Source organism: Copadichromis virginalis, linkage group LG9 (genome assembly GCF_057382275.1).
Source record: "Copadichromis virginalis isolate Kocher_CV1m ecotype Utaka linkage group LG9, C_Virginalis_male_GT1.1, whole genome shotgun sequence".
Taxonomy (NCBI): Eukaryota; Metazoa; Chordata; class Actinopteri; order Cichliformes; family Cichlidae; genus Copadichromis; species Copadichromis virginalis.
The window spans coordinates 19,723,285-19,742,166 of NC_140626.1; the positions used below are offsets into that span (position 1 = coordinate 19,723,285).

The following is an 18,882-nucleotide window of genomic DNA, read 5'->3' on the forward strand; positions in this document are numbered from 1 at the left end:
AAAATGCTTTAATGTACTAGGTGTCATTGAATCCTAATTAGTACCACAGAGAGGTACAGTGCCTTCCAATGACATTGCTGCAGGACGACTTTAAACTCCTTTCTAAAGCAAAAAAAAAAAGTTGCAGTTTTTGGATTGCTGTGGGATGATGTGAATAGTAATTTAGCTTTGTCTTTTTTGATGGGGTGAAGTGCCTCTTTAACATGCACAGATGGGTTGCAGACCCCATTTGGCTGATGAATTAGAACAGATTGAAGTTACCAGGAAAGATGCTGCTAACTGATCTGCACCAGGCACACTGAGAAAAAAAATGGCACTGGAATGATCTCTACAGGCTTGGAGTTACACTTTAATCTTGCTGCAGCATCCCTGCAAATTATGGAAATAATTAAGAGTGTCAGTTGTTTTGCAAGAGCCGGTCAGATCAGGACCCTCTCACCACCATTACCACCAACCCCCCACAACTCCCTTCAAACTGAGTTGGTCACAGGGCTGTTGATATGATGACTGTTTCCACATTTAGCTCTGTTTGTCTTGGCTTCTTGATGTCGTCTTGGAAACTAATGAAGGGCTGTCTGCTCACAGGAACCATGGTAGTGCAAGTGGTAGCCACAGACGCAGATGACCCAACATACGGGAACAGTGCCAGGGTGGTTTACAGCATCGAACATGGACATCCGTATTTCTCAGTGGAGCCAAAGACAGGTAGGAACAGACAAAATCCGTGAATTCATCCTGCTGGTTTGCATTTGTTTTACAGATATTGCTACTGTGCATCATTTAATGAAGCTTTTTCTCTTAATGTATAAAATAATCTGTCAAAGTTGAAACTGTTTTCATATTTCTCTAGGCAATGTCATGCACTATGCATCATGTTTTTAAATGCATTTATATCAAAAGTGAGGGAAGAGTTGGTGAGCTGTTTGCCTACACAGCTCAGCCACTGTCAGTCAAATGTGAGCAAACAACAACCACACAAACCTGATAACCAAATGTATTTTTATATTCAACTCCAGTTTTTATTTATTTATCCATGAATAATTCTGTACCAACAATAATACTTCACTCATGTGGCTTTGAACTCCTACAACGCTGTCAGAGTCAAGACTGACAATTTAAAAACCTAATCAGAATTAATGATGTAAAATCAGAGATGTGTTGTCTTTTTTTAGTTAATGCATTCTTCTTCCCTGTCAAAACCTGAATTTGGTGTTCATGTGTGTTATGCTGTAGTGGCTAATGAAGCCTTACCCTCAAGTGAGTTTTTATTTATTTATTGTGTTGTTGTTTTTTGCTTTCTCATTTTTTTGTTTTTCCTTGATGAATGTACTTTTAAAATCTAAATTTAGTTTTCAAAGTCTGTGTTATGTAAAGCACAATGATTCTGTCACGAAATCGGATGCACTTATTTTTGTAATTTTCACAAAACAGTGGCTACTTTGCCCACATGAAACATTCGCTTTTCCAAAGCTTTGTCTCTCTTTAAAGAAAATTTGACTGAAAGCTAATTGATGAGAATCAAGAGCATCAAATGTGTCTTTTGGTGGTGATTTGCTAAGTTTGCTCCTTATAAATTATTGAAAAAAAAACCTTTAAATAAACTTTCAGGACATATTTGTAATTATTAGTAAACAGGGGCAGAGAACATGTATGGAGAGATGGCAGGTAGCAGTTATTGTTATACTTACTTTACTATACTTAAATGTTGAGACACCCTTCATTTTGTTTCATATTTTGCCAGAGAAGTGTTAAATGGGTTTATTGAAGTGCAAATATAAAACAAACAGTATATAAGGCACAAACAGAGTTTATACAACTCTGATGAGCTTCAGCACAGTCTGCACTCTTTTAGTTTACTTGTAGTTTCTTTAGGTAGTTTTTAGGAATAGTGCTCCAGGCTTCTTGAAGGACATTCAGAGCTCTTCTTTTAATGTTGGCTGCCTTTTGTTCAGTTCTCCGTACAGATGATCTCATATTTCTTTAGTAATGTTGACGTCCAGGCTCTGGGGAGACCAGTCCATAACTAATCGTGTTCCATTATCAGTACACGTTTACTGCGCTGATATTGTCATTGCTAGTCTGAAAAATGAAGCTGTTGTCGATTAAATGCTTTCCAGATGGTATTATGTCACAGTAATACAGTATTATATGTAATACCATACCCGATGATACCTTTCTGTATTCATGATTTAATCAGTTTTGGCAAGATCTCCTAACACCACTGGCTGAACTGCAGCCCCAAACCATAAAAGAGCATCTACTATGATGGCTATAGACACTGACTGTTGTACACTCGCTCTCCTGACCTGATCTGTATATATTTGGAAAAAGGTGAACTGAAAAATTGAATTCATAACTCCAAAGACCCGTTACCACTGATTTTCAGTCCAGTTCTTGACAGTCACCTTTCCACTGAGACCATTTCTGATGAGTAAGTAGGTGGATCAATCAAAGGGTCAGATGTATCTCTCAAGTCTTTGCTTCTTTTTGTTCCCAATTTCTAAGGACATGAGATCCAGTTTATACTGTTTATCTGCTGTAAATAGTTTTTTAGGTGTGCCACTTTTTTGGTACTCCACTAGTCCAGTTTCCGCAAATTGTTTAATGAGAATTTCACTCCATGCCGAGATATGCCAAGTTTTTAGCTAATAGCTCTTTGGAAATAGCGTGTTGGTGCAAAAATGTTGTTTTTTAGCCCGTCAAGGCATTTTTTTGTAGATTCAACCTGAGAAATGAGAACAAATTATGTGTTTTTGCGACAGGCTTGCTGGTAACAAAGTGCCTAAAGATACTGATAGGTTTGTAGCTTGAACCCATCCGCTGGAACGTTGAAGACAATATAATTACACTGCTAAGCAAGACACAAATAGGCAAAGTTCTTCATGTTACTCGTGCACGGGAGAGACCGGACAGAGTGCCGTTCCTCCACTTGACCCCAGTTGCTCTCGTCCGTTCTCCCGTACCACTGTCCTTTTATTGAGGTTATATGAATATGCATAGGTTCATTAACATGTGACGTCTACATACACACAAAGAGTACCTTGCCTGTGTGTGTGTGTGTGTGTGTGTGTGTGTGTGTGTGTGGGGGGGGGGGGGGGGGGGGTACTGCTGATCAAAGGGTCATAAAAGCACACAAGCAAACATCCTTGGTCAGGAAGAGGGTAGACCCCCCCCTCATCCTAGATAACACAGTAAGGAAGTCCAGCAGTTCATTTATACACAAAAAGCACTTAGACTAAAACAGACGTAACTACGTTAATCCTACCATAAAACAATAAGAGAAGGTATGACCTCTCTCATGCTCCCAGGATGTAGGTGTGGAATGCACACCAAGCCTCTGTAGCCTGTTAAAGATCACACAACTTATCACTACACAATTGATTATACACCTCTAAGCATCTATGGTTAAATATTTCTAAGCATAAATGACAATCAACAATACAAAACCTAACATTCCCCCCTTTTTGACCTTTATGCTTGAAAAGTTCCCAGTCATAGAATACCTCATGTCAGACAGTTTCAATGCAAACATTTTTATACTCAGCATATGTCAAATCACCCTAAATTACTGTAAAAGTTACACAGTTTAATAAATGTATTAGCAGTTATCCCATTCATTGAGCTCATCTCATGGCAAACTGCATCTTACGAGCAACCAAAGAAATTGTTAATTTAATAGTGAAACTAAGAAAGTAACATTTTCAAAAACATCTCAGCTTGGTGATGCTTCCTCCGGGTGTGCAAATCACATGTCTCTCTGCAGAGTGGTTTGAGTTCTGCAGGGCGTCATAATGTCTCTTCCAGTTGTTTCATTGTCCATAGGACCAGAGTCCAAATGTATGTAGAATAAACATTCAAACATACCAGTTAGTGTTGTTGTTTGTCAACATGGGTCTCAGCTATTTCCAAAGCTGCAGACCTCTCAGCACTCTAGTTTTATGGCCTCCACCAACCCCCATCACCTCATTCAAGCCTTCGTCCTGTGAGGGGGATATTTATGACTCCTTAATTGTCCACGCTCTGCAGAGAAACACCTCTGTGGAAAGGGTGCAGGGTTCCGTTGTCTTACTGCTGTTATGATCCCAGCAGCCTTCAGAGTGTCATCGTATGCACATAGGAAACTGCTGTCATCACCACCATAGCTTCTGGTTCCTGTGCTTTCACAGAATCATGATGTCATCCTCGAACTCCTTCTGCGCTGTCGATGGAGCTTGGCACGCTCCCCTCATCCCACGAGTTTTCATGTTCCAACGCTGCTGAAGGTTTAAGGCAGAGCACGTCGTACACCTTAGTTGTCTTCCTCAGCGTCAATATTGAATCTTTCATTTTATTTAAAATCTCCTGGAAGCTCAGTAGCACAGCTCTCTGTGTGATGTCTGCTGTGCTGAAGATGATCTCTGATCCTCCTGAAGCCTCTCTCCTGGCCTCAGCTCCCATCTTGTGGACGATCCTCTCCTCTATTTTGCAGGCAGTTTCATGGTCCTTGCTGTGGCTCCAAGGTCTGATCTCATGATGGGCCCCAACCAGCTTGACCTTTGACCTCAACCACTGCCTGGGCTATGCCTGGAATGTTTCTCGCTTCTCACTGCTGCACCTGTATTTCAGAAAGACTTCTATGTGGAGAGCATGTCAACAATCATCAAACCACATTCTTTAGTTCAGTGAACTTCACTTATAGGCCATCAAAGCCTCATCTGAACATGGATGCACCACTTGCATAGGTTTAATACTTGTAAATAAACGGCTAATCACACAAATCACTGCAACAATAATAGTAAACATTGTTTAATGTTAATCCTTGCACTCCACCTCTTGACGCATGGACATTCCCATGCGTCAACTCACCAAACCTGGATCCCTGTCTTAAAGAAAAAGATTAGCTAGATCATGTCCCAGGCAACATCAGGGCATCTCCTCCGGAGTAGCTCCGTAACCCTGCAATAAAAGATGTTAGTGTGTCTTGCATATTAAGTTTGCTTAACACCTGGCTCTCCCAGGAGCCTGCATACACACCATCATGGCCTGGAAAGCAAAATCTGGAAGTGAAATCAAACTTCATACCTGTAAACAATTGTATCATAAGAGTAATAAGCATTCAACATCAGCAAGACAAGTGTCATGTGCAGGTTTTCTCAAATCAGTAACTACAACTATTACCCTAATTCACCTCAGACATGGATTATCCCATGTACTCTGTTAACATTAATGTAATCAGTGACTTCTCTTAAGCAAAGTCACTCCACTCATATATTATTATTATTATGGGTTCAAAAGTGGCCAGCAAATGAGCCCATAATAAACTATTCCATAAATACCGTAATCTCTTATTTGTTTTACTCATGTCACTTGTCCGCTTCAGCTGAATCTTCTAAACACAGTCTCAGAAAAACAAACATTAGCAATACACATTGACTATCCTGGTGGGCAGGCGTCGGCCATCCACATTCCAGAGGTGCCATAAAACACCATAAAGTTAACACTCGCTGTGGAAAAAGTAACACTGGTCTCATCACAGTATGTCTCAAACTATATTAATTTCTCCATCAACATATAGCCTGTAACTACAGTTTTCTTCACACATAAACCCAGAAATCTTGTAGTAGAGAAACATTAGCCAGTATTCCTATAAATCACATGATCAAACACATGAAGAACCGTAATGCTGTAAAAACGAAAATGCAAATGTTAGCGCTTGCGCAGGCGTATGCATACTTTGTCACAGTTATCTCTGTGAGCACACAAGCTAGTGAATGACACACACATAGTAAATTCACAGACACAGAAAATGGCATTTAAAATGTTAAATCATCACGCAACCTCGAGTGTTGCTGTCATCTTTCTGCTCCTGTAAAGGGAAGCACACACAGACTCATCTGCACCCCTGCCAGGCGGGGGTCAACTTCACACAGTCGTGTTACATCAGTAAAGTCTTGTCAGCTTTTGTCAGCTTTTACCAGTCAGTCAGTTTTGTTTTCCTTTCACTCACTCATTCATGCATTCATTCTTTCTTTCTTTGCTGATAGTGGAACCTATCGTCGCATTTAGTTTCCACTCTTGGATTACATCGCTGAATCCTTTTGGACTGGGACTGTCATTTAATAATTGTCCCAATAAGTGGCTTTCTCCAGAACCCATTTAAATGTGGAGAACTCACTTGGCACAATTTTCTCGACGACGTGTAGCGCTTTTAATTCCCGACGTGCAGATCTGCTTAAAGAACAGAGATTATCAAACAAAACGTTCAGTGCACTGTGAAAGTATCAAAATAAAAAGGCCTTGTTAAGTCATGACACAAACTCCTCATCTCAGGAGGGTAAATCATACCATTAGCATGGTTTATCATACCATCATACTAATCGGCAGGCTCAACTTCACAACAAAAGAAAAATCATCAGCTAGATTCACTCCAAACCAACCATCAGCTGCACAACACACAACATAACCCTAATGTCTTATTAGCTATGAGTTTAATTACCAGGTCTGTGCTCTTCACTCATTTAGGTCACAGATCTATTTTATTCAATTTTCCTTTTCCCTTCATCATAAAACATGTGACATGCTGTCATGCACTTCACAAAAGACGTTTGTTCTGACGTATTCAGAGTTGTGTATCTAAATACAGGATTCACTCGCACATCAAAGCAGGAAACTCAGTGTTTTAGAGTCTCCACTCAACACACAACAAACTCCAACACATCTCATTCACTCGTGCTAGAATTCAATCACCTGTCATTAATCTAAGAACGATCAACTAATTTGCATATCAGCTATTAACCCACTAGGATGACAGGACGACAAAAATGCATGTTCAAAATAGTATCACAAAAGACAATTTCCCTCATACAGTAAATTACTTATGCTGCCTCAATCAAGCAGGAAGCTTCTCCCAATTTACTATATCAACAACTAAATTTATTGTCTGATCACTGGTTGGTCAAACCAGAATCTTTTTTCCCACAAAAGTTAAATTGTTGTCCTGCAACCTAGAGAGTCAATTTTTTTCTTTAGGATAAATTCAGCATTTGATAACAAGTGTCTGCTAAATTGACACTATTTTAACACTGATGAAAGATAACAAGCTAATTTTCATTACATGTGTTTGTGTTATTAGGCAGGTCTAATGCATGTCTGTGGAGCTGCATCTCCAGCAGAGCATGTTCTTAAAGCTGCCTTTCCTACACATTTCTCTGCTATTATTTAATCATTTCTTAACTAATGTGCTATGAGTCTTCATGAGTCATTTTGTGTTTGGAATTGTTAGTAGGGTTAATGCATGTTCTGCTTGTGTGTGTGTGATTTTGTATATGTTTCTATTTTCGCAATGTTTCAGACTCCGTCTCAATTTTCCAACTTAAGCAGTCAGTTTTCTTTTCCCAGGTTTTTTTTTTTTACCCCAAATTTTAATTTCCCACATTAAATAACAAAATTTGTGTTCTCACCACTCTCACTCTATTGTCATCTCACTCTGTTGTCCTCTCCCACTTTAACAGTCCACAGCCGGCAGTTATCCTTCAGCTTTGTCCTGTGTTCCACTGTCTCTTCTTGCCATTTTACTCCACAGGTGGCAAATGTCAAACTCCAACTGTTCAGTTCTCCTCAAACGTTTTCTTCACATGCACAGTGAAGTTTCAGCTTGTTGTAGACACAGTGCCATTCATCCGATCAGTCAGGATGATGGGTTTGCTCTTCTTCTTTGATGCTGTCTGTCCACATTGCTGCTGCTTTGCTGGGACTCTTTGCTCAGGACTTGCTGCTGTCTCTTTATCTGCCATGTTATTGCTCTTTGGAGCTGCATTCTTCAGGGAGGAGTGAGCACTTGCTTGTGAGGTTGAGAGACACATGGCGCTGTAAATAAGTCAGCCAGAAACTTGGCCTGAATGTTTCCAATGATGTTAAACTATGACTTTCTTCCGACCGCTGCATGTGGAAAATTGATTCAGGTCTGCTTTTCACCTGAAAGTGACAAACTAAGACATGTTCATTATTATCATCGCTGCTTAATCAACACACATCTCTCTCTCTCTCTCTCTCTGTGTTTGTGTGAACAATCCTTTCTTAAAAGCAGAAAATGAAATTATAGTTGTTTTTTTTGGTTGATCAACACAAAACCTTTTTCCTATGATTATTTTTTTTCCTACAATATAAATTCTCCCTCTTATTCACTCTTTTTTTTTTTTTTTTTTTTACAATAGCTGGCGACCTGCAAAATCACCGCTGTCACTCACAATCAAAGGCAATTACTTTTGCACAGTGCACAAAAACACTGTGATGTCAGACACATTCACACTCACTTTGTGATCTGCGTAAATAAATCACATGACTGATGATATGTGCCATGGTGATCCATAAATATGATCACCAGTTTATTTAATTATTATTAACCCAACAAAACAAATAAACAAAAACATGATGCTGATGCTACACACACGAGTCAAGGTGCAGGAAAACTGCACATTTTGTGTCAGCAAGGGGTGGGGGGACAGCCACCCACCAGAGCATAGCTGCTGATGTGGGCTGGCCTTCTCCACACGCTCTTCAAGGCTGGTGTGTTTTCTGAAAACTTCTAACATTTGAATCTCTTCCATTTATAAGCCTGCGATTAACCGCACGGCTCAGGTCCGCGTGAAACCCGCGTGACCGCGCTCGCGTGAACCCGCGCAGCTGTGGAGCCGTCGCTCTCTCTCTCTTTATTACATAAATACTTTGTGCTGCCAGGAGCAAAGTCCAGCACAAACGTCTGTCTCCCTCCGACTCACTCTTGGTTGCTTAGAAACCCATGATAACAACAACAGTCGGTGTCACAGACCACATGTTCTGCTCCGCACACACCCACACAACAACAACAACAGCGACGACGACAACAACGAAAACAACACAAAATAGGCCTAATCCGGACTCACACCGGACCGCTCGGGACCCTGACCCAGTCGTGGGACGCTCACCCACTCGCGCGACAAAACCCAATGAAGGGACGCTCGGGACACACACCCAGGGCGATTTCAAAACCGGACACTCACCAGACGCTTGGGACCCTTGGGCGATTTAACCAAAACCTCTTTTTCGGGACACAAACCCAGTTATCGCTCCACAAAGCAGCGAACTTCTCAACGCCTCACACAGTGGCGGAGACTGCACAACGACACGGTTATAGAGTCGGCCTCTTTAAACTTACTTGCCGTTGCTTAGAGTGTAATATCAGCCCGAATCCCGCCGACCGTCATTCATCGAGGAGAAAAGACAGACCGCGAATCCACAGGAACTTCCTGGCTGACGTCAGTCTTTCAGCGTGCCTCTCCTCCCCTCGGTGAATGCGATTCCAGGGCTCCGGCATCGAAGGACCAATTAATGATAGGTTTGTAGCTTGAACCCATCCGCTGGAACGTTGAAGACAATATAATTACACTGCTAAGCAAGACACAAATAGGCAAAGTTCTTCATGTTACTCGTGCACGGGAGAGACCGGACAGAGTGCCGTTCCTCCACTTGACCCCAGTTGCTCTCGTCCGTTCTCCCGTACCACTGTCCTTTTATTGAGGTTACATGAATATGCATAGGTTCATTAACATGTGACGTCTACATACACACAAAGAGTACCTTGCCTGTGTGTGTGTGTGTGTGTGTGTGTGTGTGTGGGGGGGGGGGGTACACAAGCAAACATCCTTGGTCAGGAAGAGGGTAGACCCCCCCTCATCCTAGATAACACAGTAAGGACGTCCAGCAGTTCATTTATACACAAAAAGCACTTAGACTAAAACAGACGTAACTACGTTAATCCTACCATAAAACAATAAGAGAAGGTATGACCTCTCTCATGCTCCCAGGATGTAGGTGTGGAATGCACACCAAGCCTCTGTAGCCTGTTAAAGATCACACAACTTATCACTACACAATTGATTATACACCTCTAAGCATCTATGGTTAAATATTTCTAAGCATAAATGACAATCAACAATACAAAACCTAACAGATACAATTTAAAATTTGTTCTTTTCCAAGTTGTCTGTTATGTGAAGCATTAAAACCCCAGAGTGTGTTGTATAACGGTGTGTGTTATTTCTCCTGAATTTCACTTTTCATATATATAAAGAAAATGAGTGTTGAAGGATATATACACCTGATTTTAGCACCTAGATGCATGTTTGCAAGTTTTGCCACTTGTTATAATAAAAGTAACAGCACTCAAAATAAAAAGAAACCATTTAAAAATTCGGAGGAAATGGATAAAGTAGCTTGAACCATACGATGTGAGATAGTATGGTGACTTGTGGGGCATTTTATCCTGGGAAAGTGCAGCGGCAGCCCTCGCTACATCTTCATCGCTGGCTCATTAGCCACTGCCCTGCCGAGGCTCAGCTACTTCATGCAAAGCACTCTTGCAAGAAAACAGGAAAATATGGGCCATCCAGTAATACAGGCCTCATCCTCTGCTTCAAGAGCAACACATACACACATGCTACAATTTTATGAATGTAGTTCTAATTCATGAACTGCTGAGAGCCACTGCAATGCAGAGATTTCTGTCACTTATTTTTCACACTCTGTCAGACACAGAAATAAGAGGGATGCTCAACAAAACAAACTCCGCTGTGACCTGTAAGGTTCACTGTAAACATTCAATAAACCTAACCACCGGAAGAAAATGGAACGCTCCAGAAAAAACGAATGCATATCGCAAAAAGGAAATAACTTCACACTGTGTTGGCATTATTGATGTGATGTCTTTGGAGGAAAATATGTTGGGTGCATCAAAATTCATCAGCACATTTAGCTGTGAAGCCTGCACAGTATCGCAGAATATCCATGTTGTTTTTCACTTTCTGGAGACCTTCAACTAATGAAGCCTCCTGCTGAAGCTTTCATTAGAGAATATTTCCATGTTACCATGTTTTCGGGTGAACATTTACATGTTTTATACACTCCAAATGAAAAAAGGAAAAAGAAAAAGTCTCTCATTGATACTCTAAGCTCCAGCAGTTTCTCTGGGACTACTCTGAAGCTGCGAATCTTCAATTATAAGTGGATTTTCTCATGTTGCTTAGAAGCTAAAACGTCTGTGAGCTAATTAATCTGTTAAAATGCTGTGATCACCTTCCCTCTAGATGAGTTTTTTTAAGAACTTCTTGAATATATATTTAAGTATTTACTTAGTTCCTTACTGGTGGCATCCATAAATAAATGAATATGCTGTGTGTTTTGAATGCAATAGTTCAAATTCAGTAGTGAGCGGCACAGCTTTCAATTTTAATAGGCACTTTAAAGTAGGTAACACAGTGTAAGTAATCCCTCAGGTATAGTCTCAACATTAAAAATGTTTTGATGAATTGCAACAACCTCATTGTCTCATTCAGTTTCATTGACACGTTGCCAAAAATAAGTTTAGTTATGATTTCTGGCTCAAAGAAGCATGTAAAGCTATAAGAATAAAAATGTAAGTTAAATCAATCTAAAATGAATATTGATTATTGCCAATCTATCCATGTTCTTACAGAATTTAGGGTTACGGGGGAGGGGATGCATGCTTACGTTTACACCTATAGCCGATTTATAATCACCAATTAACCTAACGTACAGGTCTTTGCACTGTAGGAGAAAGTCAGGGTACATGAAGAGAACAAGTGCAAGAAAATGGGACAACATGCAAACTCAGTCAGCTGATAGTTTGAAAATAGAAGCTGCACTAACCACTGGTACACCATACTGGCAGCACTGATTATTGTTTCTTGAATAATCATAAAGCCTACATTAAATATCACCTTCTTTTATATCTGATTTAAGAAGATTGATGTAGCTAATATGTCTTCACAACTCTTTTTTTAAAGCCAGATGTTACAATAAAACCTTGCCTAGCTAGCTTTGTTAGCATGCTGCATCTTTAAATGATTGTAACATTGAATGGTATGCTAATTTTGGCTAGCAAGAAACTTGAAATAAAACACCCTTACTAGAAACGTTAAACCTGCCTGTGGACCAAGTGATCCTTAACTCTGTAACATTTTAAACCAACAACTGAAACAAATGAATTACATAAATATTGATTAACAACTATTATGCATAAAACCTGTAGCTAATAAATTCCCCAGAAAATCTGTAGCTGTGGTCTCTCGAGCAGAGTAATAGTCCAAGCTTAATTCATAGTGATTTCATATTAATGGTCAATTTAAGTCCAGTATTCATCTGTGACTTACCTCCGTTTTATGTCCTCTAACTCTTGACAAAAATGCCAAGGCTAATGCCAGTGTTGCTCAGCTACTTGCTGACACTGGCTTTCTGTGTGCATTCGTATTGCAGGTTTTTAAAGCTTTTTCACTAAAACATCTGAACTGTGAAGTTGTCTGACTCTGAACTCCAAACTGCTGTTAGGAAAACATAAATAAAGAAGAAAGCTATATTCACAAGTACCTGCCAAGTGATTTTTAGGTTTAAGCATGAAAAGTTGCTTATTGCAGCTTTAAGCATAAAACTTAAAGAACAGAAAGCACACAGATAAATCCCAGGTTGGTACTCTTTCTGTAGGACAATGGCTGGTTTATTAAGCTGTCAAACAAGCATACACACACATAAGCACATACACCAAAATGTGCAGCCAGATACAGCCCTTGGGCCCCTGCCAGCACCTTGCCTTTCTGCTGCCCATCTCTGTCTGACCACGACTGATTATACTTGGCTCTCTTTTCATTCCCGCAGAAGGTGATTGGATCTCACGGTTATGAGATGCAATATTGGTGTCAGAATGGAATAGCGTGGATGGCCCTCAGAGAGGTGTGACTCCATGTGGGACTGGATGCAGGGAAGCATGAAGACATGTTCTCTTGTTTGACAGGGGTAACCTTAATAACAGCAGAGTGGAAAAAGATGACTTAAAAACTGTAACCTGTGTGTCAAGGGGGAAATCCTGCACTCTTTCATAGCAGCATTGTTGGTGTCTAGAAGTCTCTGTTGGTTTATTACACTTTCTTGCCCCCCCCCCTCCCCCCCCCCCCTATCTTCCTCCCTGAAAGAGTGCAAACACACAACTGTAATGGAGAGAAATATTAGGAAGTGCTCAGTTGACTACCTTCATCTTCATCTTCATTTAGCTACCTTTCAAGAAGAACTATCTTGGGGAAATAAAAATTCATGCTGCTAAAAAAATGCTCAGCTAGTTTACTGTAAAAAACAATCCTGCTGTGTCATCAGCTTTCAAAACTCTACAAGCTATTTACCACGTTGTATTTATTGTGTGCATTTGTGGGTTCCCTTTGATTTATCGCTGCATAAATTTCTGCATTTATCTCCTCGATTGCTCTTATCCGTCAAAAAAAATCTGTTTTACATAAAGTGACTTGTCTGACTTCTTGTTCGTAAAGAACTTGTGAAAAGTAGATTGATTTATCATGTACTGCAGTAATATTTAAAGCTGGCACAGAACTGATGAAAATTTGACCACTTTGCCTGTGGCTGTTCAACGATCTTTGACAAAGTTCGCAAGAAGACTTGTACACATCAATGACTCTTGAATGAGACTTCGTAAGGCCTATGCCAATTAAAGTGAGAGCACACAAGTGATGTTCAGACAGTGTGCCTGCCCCATAAAGCCCTCATTATTCCCATATCATGTTTATTTTCCCCTTTTTTTAATCTAAGCTCAGTGTCCAGATCCCATACTTTCACAGCCTTGACTGATGATTTTCTTTAAGGTAAGTGGATTCTTTAAAACACAAGGTTGATATTTCAGAAGCCTTACTGGGTTATAAAAACCTGTGGACTGTGATCCTCTACAGTTGACTCTGATGTTAACCAGAGATAAGTCCATATTTAAAGCTCACTAACAACATATTTAACATATAAGGACTCCAGAATGGGATTCCTGTGGAGCTGAAGCTAGAACTAGCACGAGAAACAATTATAGCAACATGTTGACCTATTTTTTGCTTACAACATCATTAGTTTTATCACCACGTATCATAGACATAAGCACACGATGGTGTTTAACACTTGGTGGGTCCCTAGCTCCCTTTGAACATCAATATTTTAGAGTTCTGAGGGATCCCAAGGTATTAGGTAGAGTAAAAAAGTAGCATTAGTTGAAGTTAATTTAAAAATTCATGAAAAATTGGAATAACAGAATAAACTACCTGTGAGAAAAAGTATTCCCTTATAGTCTGTAGGTACCCCAGTCAGTAGAATTAAGGTTATGTAATCTGCATACTTTATTGAGAAGCCAGCACCACAGTGAATAAAAGCAGTGTGAATAAAAGAGGAGCCTAGGAGCAGGTCATCTAGGAATGACAAGGTTAGTGGTTTGATCCCTGGTTGCTTCAGTCTGCACCCCAGAGTACCCTTGAGCAAGACAGTGATTTCGGTGCATTTATCTCAGTGGACAGAACAGTATCAAAAAGTGCTTGTATGAGTGTGTGTGAATGGTTGAATGAAACATGTTTTATAAAGTGCTTTGAGTGCTCAAGTAGGGTAGAAAAGCACTGTATAAGAACCAGTCCGTTTCCCATTCATTTTTTACACTTGCCAATCACTTTAGGTACACTTTGACGGAAGGGTGTGTTAGACCCCTTTTTGCCTTCAGAACTCCCTTAATGCTTCATGTTATTGACATCTAGTGACCGTGGACGCCATCTGAATACTGTGAAATCACTGTCATGTTTGGGAAAACCAGTTTGAGATGATTTGAGCTTTGTCTCATGGTGTGCTCCTCTACTGGAAGCAGTAGGATAGCACACAAGGTGAGTACGCTTGGGTCTTAAAGAGATTGACATGGTCAGCAATTATACAGAGGTAGGCTACGACATTCAAAAAATACACACTAAGGTGTGTGCCCAGAAAATATCCCACAGTTAGATATCCACCACTGCAAATGCAATGAAAAGCAAGATGAATCCATGTTTTGAATCCATGTGTTATTTACAGCAAATTTTGATCCCACAATGTTGGTGAGCTTGTGCAAATTGTACCCTCAGTTTCATGTCATTATGTTACAAGTGTGGCACCTGGTGTGGTCTTCTGCTGCCGAAGCCAGTCGGCTGAGAAGCTTAATGTTTTGTGCATTCAGAGATGCTCTTCTGCATATTTTAGTTTGAAGAAGTGGTCAAGGCGATAGAGCGTTTGTAACTGTGGCCCCCAGACTCTGGAACTCCCTTCCTTTGAGCCTGAGATCTGTGGACTCAGTGGTTTCATTTAAAAAACAGCTAAAAACCATCTTTTTAAACTTGCTTTTGTTTGATTTATGTTTTTATGTTTTAGCTTTTCTGTGAAGCACTTTGTGATTTTTGTCTTGAAAGGTGCTATACAAATAAAATTTCACTTACTTACTTTTATTTGAGTTATTGTTGCCTTCCTATCAGGTTATTTCTGTTCGCCTGGACGTAGTGTTTTCAGTGGGAGAAACGTCCCATTGAAAACGCTGTCCAGGTAAACAGAATCAACCTTCTGGCCATCCTGCCCTGAGCATAGCATCAGTGAGGGATTTTCTCCCAGATAACTAGCTAGCATTGGATATTTTCTCTTTTTATGACCATTCTCTGTAAACCCTAGAGATCAGCAATTTCTGAAATGCTCTGTGTCTCGTCCCACGTTCAAATTCACCTTAATCGGCTTTCTTCCCAATTCAGATTCTCAGTTCAACTTCATCAGGTTGTTTTTACTAAATGCAATGCGTTGTTGCCATGCGACTGTCTTAGTAAGCAGTTGACTGCAGTCTGTGTTGTAATAGAAGATCACTGGGTATTCATGTACAGAAACGTTTTTAAGAGCTGTATTAAAAACATTCCCCAAATGGTTTTTAAGATACATTTATTTCTGTATTTTTACAATAAAGAATCTTATACTGAAAAAAACCCAAACCACCTTGATAAGTTCAGTGTAATCAGAGGTTTCGCTGCCACATCATCACTTGTTCTGGTATGACCATGTGAGTATGAGCAGCAGATTACAGTCACAGCAAACACAAAGTTCACTTTCCTTATAAATCATCCGTAGTTGTGCCACAAACAGAAACTTTTTTTTTACTTTATTTTTTTGTAGTTTTTTTTTGTTGCGTTTTGTTTTTGTGACAACACTTGTTGCAACAATGGCTGCTGGCAAACATTAAACTCCCACTTTAATGAAAGTTAGGAGGACATGCATCAACTGTGGGCCTAAAAGGCAGTCAGCCACGAAATTGATAGCGTAATTAGTGTTTGTGTTGGAGGACCAAATTGTGTGATCTTCACAAAAAAAAAGTACTAGACAATTGATAGTTGTCAAAAACTTTAAACAAGAAATACACATTTTGTTCTAGAATTGTCGTCAAAAATAATTTGCTTGCTGAGAAAATAATCTGTTAAACTGAGAGGTACTTTGCTTAAAAGTGGCCACTTCTTTGTAGTGTAACCGTATAGCAGCAAGAAGTGCGTCACAAAGTAAGCAAACTTAGTAATGTTAGGAACACAACAACAATCTTTCCTTGAGACGGGATGTATTTCTTTGATCATCTTCCAGTAATTCTGGTTTAGTTCTTTCATTTTTACCCCTGGATGACATCCAGGTGTAAAATATTCTGCTCACCTGACTGAAAGGAACCACATTGTTTGTGTTACTTATCAGTTTTTAACACATTGTCAATATCATGTATCTTATGGAATACACTGTGGCGCTGAGAGACTAGCTTTTAGACACCAACCTGTTGCTGAGTATTGTGGGATGAGCACTGTGCCTCTGTCTTTGTAAGTTACTAATTAGTCCCATTTGCAGCACACGCCTGGGCCATAGCAGAGGGTGACTTTGACAAAGTGCCTGAGTCGAACACTACACTTGCTCCACACTGCAATACTGCGCTTGCGATTAACTGGCAGAGTGCTAATAGCTGGTGGTGGGGGAAGCTGCTGGAAGGGTGGAGATGTGTGACCTGATGTTAGGTGGGTTGTATCCTTGCTCTTTTTCGTCTAACAAGTCTTTTACTTTGGTTCTTAATCCCAAATGAAATCTACAAGGTGCCCTTGGGAAAAGTACTTAATCCCAAATAGCTCCAGTAACTTCCAAGCAGTGCATAATGTCAGCAAAATACATACGTTAGTGTGCCTAAAGAGAGGATTTTGTAATATATATTGATTGATAGCTCGTAGTTTAGTTTGAAGGTGAAGCTTAAATGGTAACGCTGTTCGGGACTGTGTTCTAATTGATGGCAAGCTCAAGGAGGTTTGAACAGCTGCCCCAAAGCCCTGCGCCATACACCTCGTCGATATGGCCATTCCTTTAGAGACAATTATACATGCACATTAGCGCTGTTAAGCATGCATGCATGGTCACAAACTTAAATAGCTGGAATAACAAGAGCAGAATTCAGTTAGTAGAAAATGACAGGTGCCTGAATGAGTGGATTAATTGCATGAGGAGGGTGGGGTGTTTGAGATGTGACATAGCATGCCTCTGAGAAAGACACGAGTATGACATCTGAATACGACAGCTACTGAAGTACCAACATATGACAGACTGAACTTTGTCTCTTCTCGGACTAAGAATCTAATTAAACCGATATGGCTCAAATAAAAGAAAAGGCCACGTTTAATCCTTGTGTACTCTGTAGCTGTGAAGTTTAGACACTGAGGTCAGTAGACGAAAGGTTTGCCGTGATCAGGCTGTGATTAAGTTATTAACATGGTCTTTTTAAAAATCTTGTGTGCTTTTCTCTGCCCTCTTCTCCGAAAAGCGCGTGTCGCTGTGGCTTTGCACGGGCTCTTTTTGTGGTGACTGCACTAAATTGGAAAACATTACAGCTGAAGGCTAGATATAAATCTGGCTGCCTCCTGCGGTTCAGGCAGGTAATATCGAGAGAGTGGGGAGTGCAATTTTTTAATTCTAATCACAAACAACACGCACGCAAACCCACACTCGATCGTGCGCACACGCAAGCACATTTCCTTTCAGCTTACAAATAAATGGCTCCTGTGCCCTGTGTGTAACTTGTTGGACATAATGACTTATTTGTGTAACACACCGGTCTATTGTACTGTGGCATCATGTGGCCCTTTCACAGTCTTGGGTACCTGGGAAGCTATAGTGACCCATGATTAGAGCATGATGTTTGAATGTCACTCAGTAATAAACTACCTAGGCTGCAGGTTTTATTCCCTGTTTGTGTGGCCTGTTTTTGTGTTATGGGATTTTTCCCTTGTAAGCTGCCTGAGGGGTTCAGCAAATCACATACTGCGCCCTTCATGTTTAAGTGTTCATCACCTTCATCAGTACCTCTCATAGCTGCACGCAGAGCCAGAGGGTTCCTCCAAAGCCTGCACTTTTATTTCCTCTTCGTAAGACAAATGTCAAGTATCTGGGCTTTAGCAGGGAGCGTGGCCCACCCGTCTGCCGCCAGTGGTGTGGAGACAGCTAGATAAATGCATGGCTACAATGCGTCTGGCTTGCACCGGAGGCAAGGAGTCACGGCGCAACGCTAGGCCGTGCCGTGATAGCGACAGAAGGATTTTAATCATCGCCTCTCCCCAGGAATGACACCAGCGCCGGATGGGGTAACAGAGATAGAGAGCGAGGGGGCTGGCACCCAGCAGACAAACAACAGCCTTGCAACAATGCCGTGTGGATTAGCAGTGTCGCTCGGTGAGAAGTATGTGTGCTTCTGGCCAGGCGGGAAGAGAAACATGTTGCTTCTTTTCTTCATTTTTTTTTCTTCCTTCCAACTTGCTAGAATCAGGATTCACAGCATCATTAACCACAGCCAATATCTCCCAACCTCCAACAAACCAAGCTGATATTAAATAAGTGTATCAATTGTGTGTGAAGCCGATCTATGGTTTAGTGAGAACATTAATTTGTCTCACTCCTGGCTGCACAAACTTAACATCTTTTGTTCATCTTTTTTTATTTCACCTTTTAGGAGCCATCCATTGCCGCTGTTAT

The 18,882-nt window shown here is 40.5% G+C and overlaps 1 protein-coding gene across 1 annotated transcript in view; it reads left to right on the top strand.

Annotated features, from left to right (window-relative positions):
• Window positions 1-18,882, top strand: part of LOC146701753 (cadherin-7-like) — a 120,542-nt gene that overhangs the window by 52,547 nt on the left and 49,113 nt on the right. Inside the window, exon 4 of the mRNA XM_085468083.1 lies at window positions 586-705. Within this exon, the coding sequence (XP_085324209.1) occupies window positions 586-705 (120 nt within the window). The remainder of the gene's footprint in view (window positions 1-585; window positions 706-18,882) is intronic.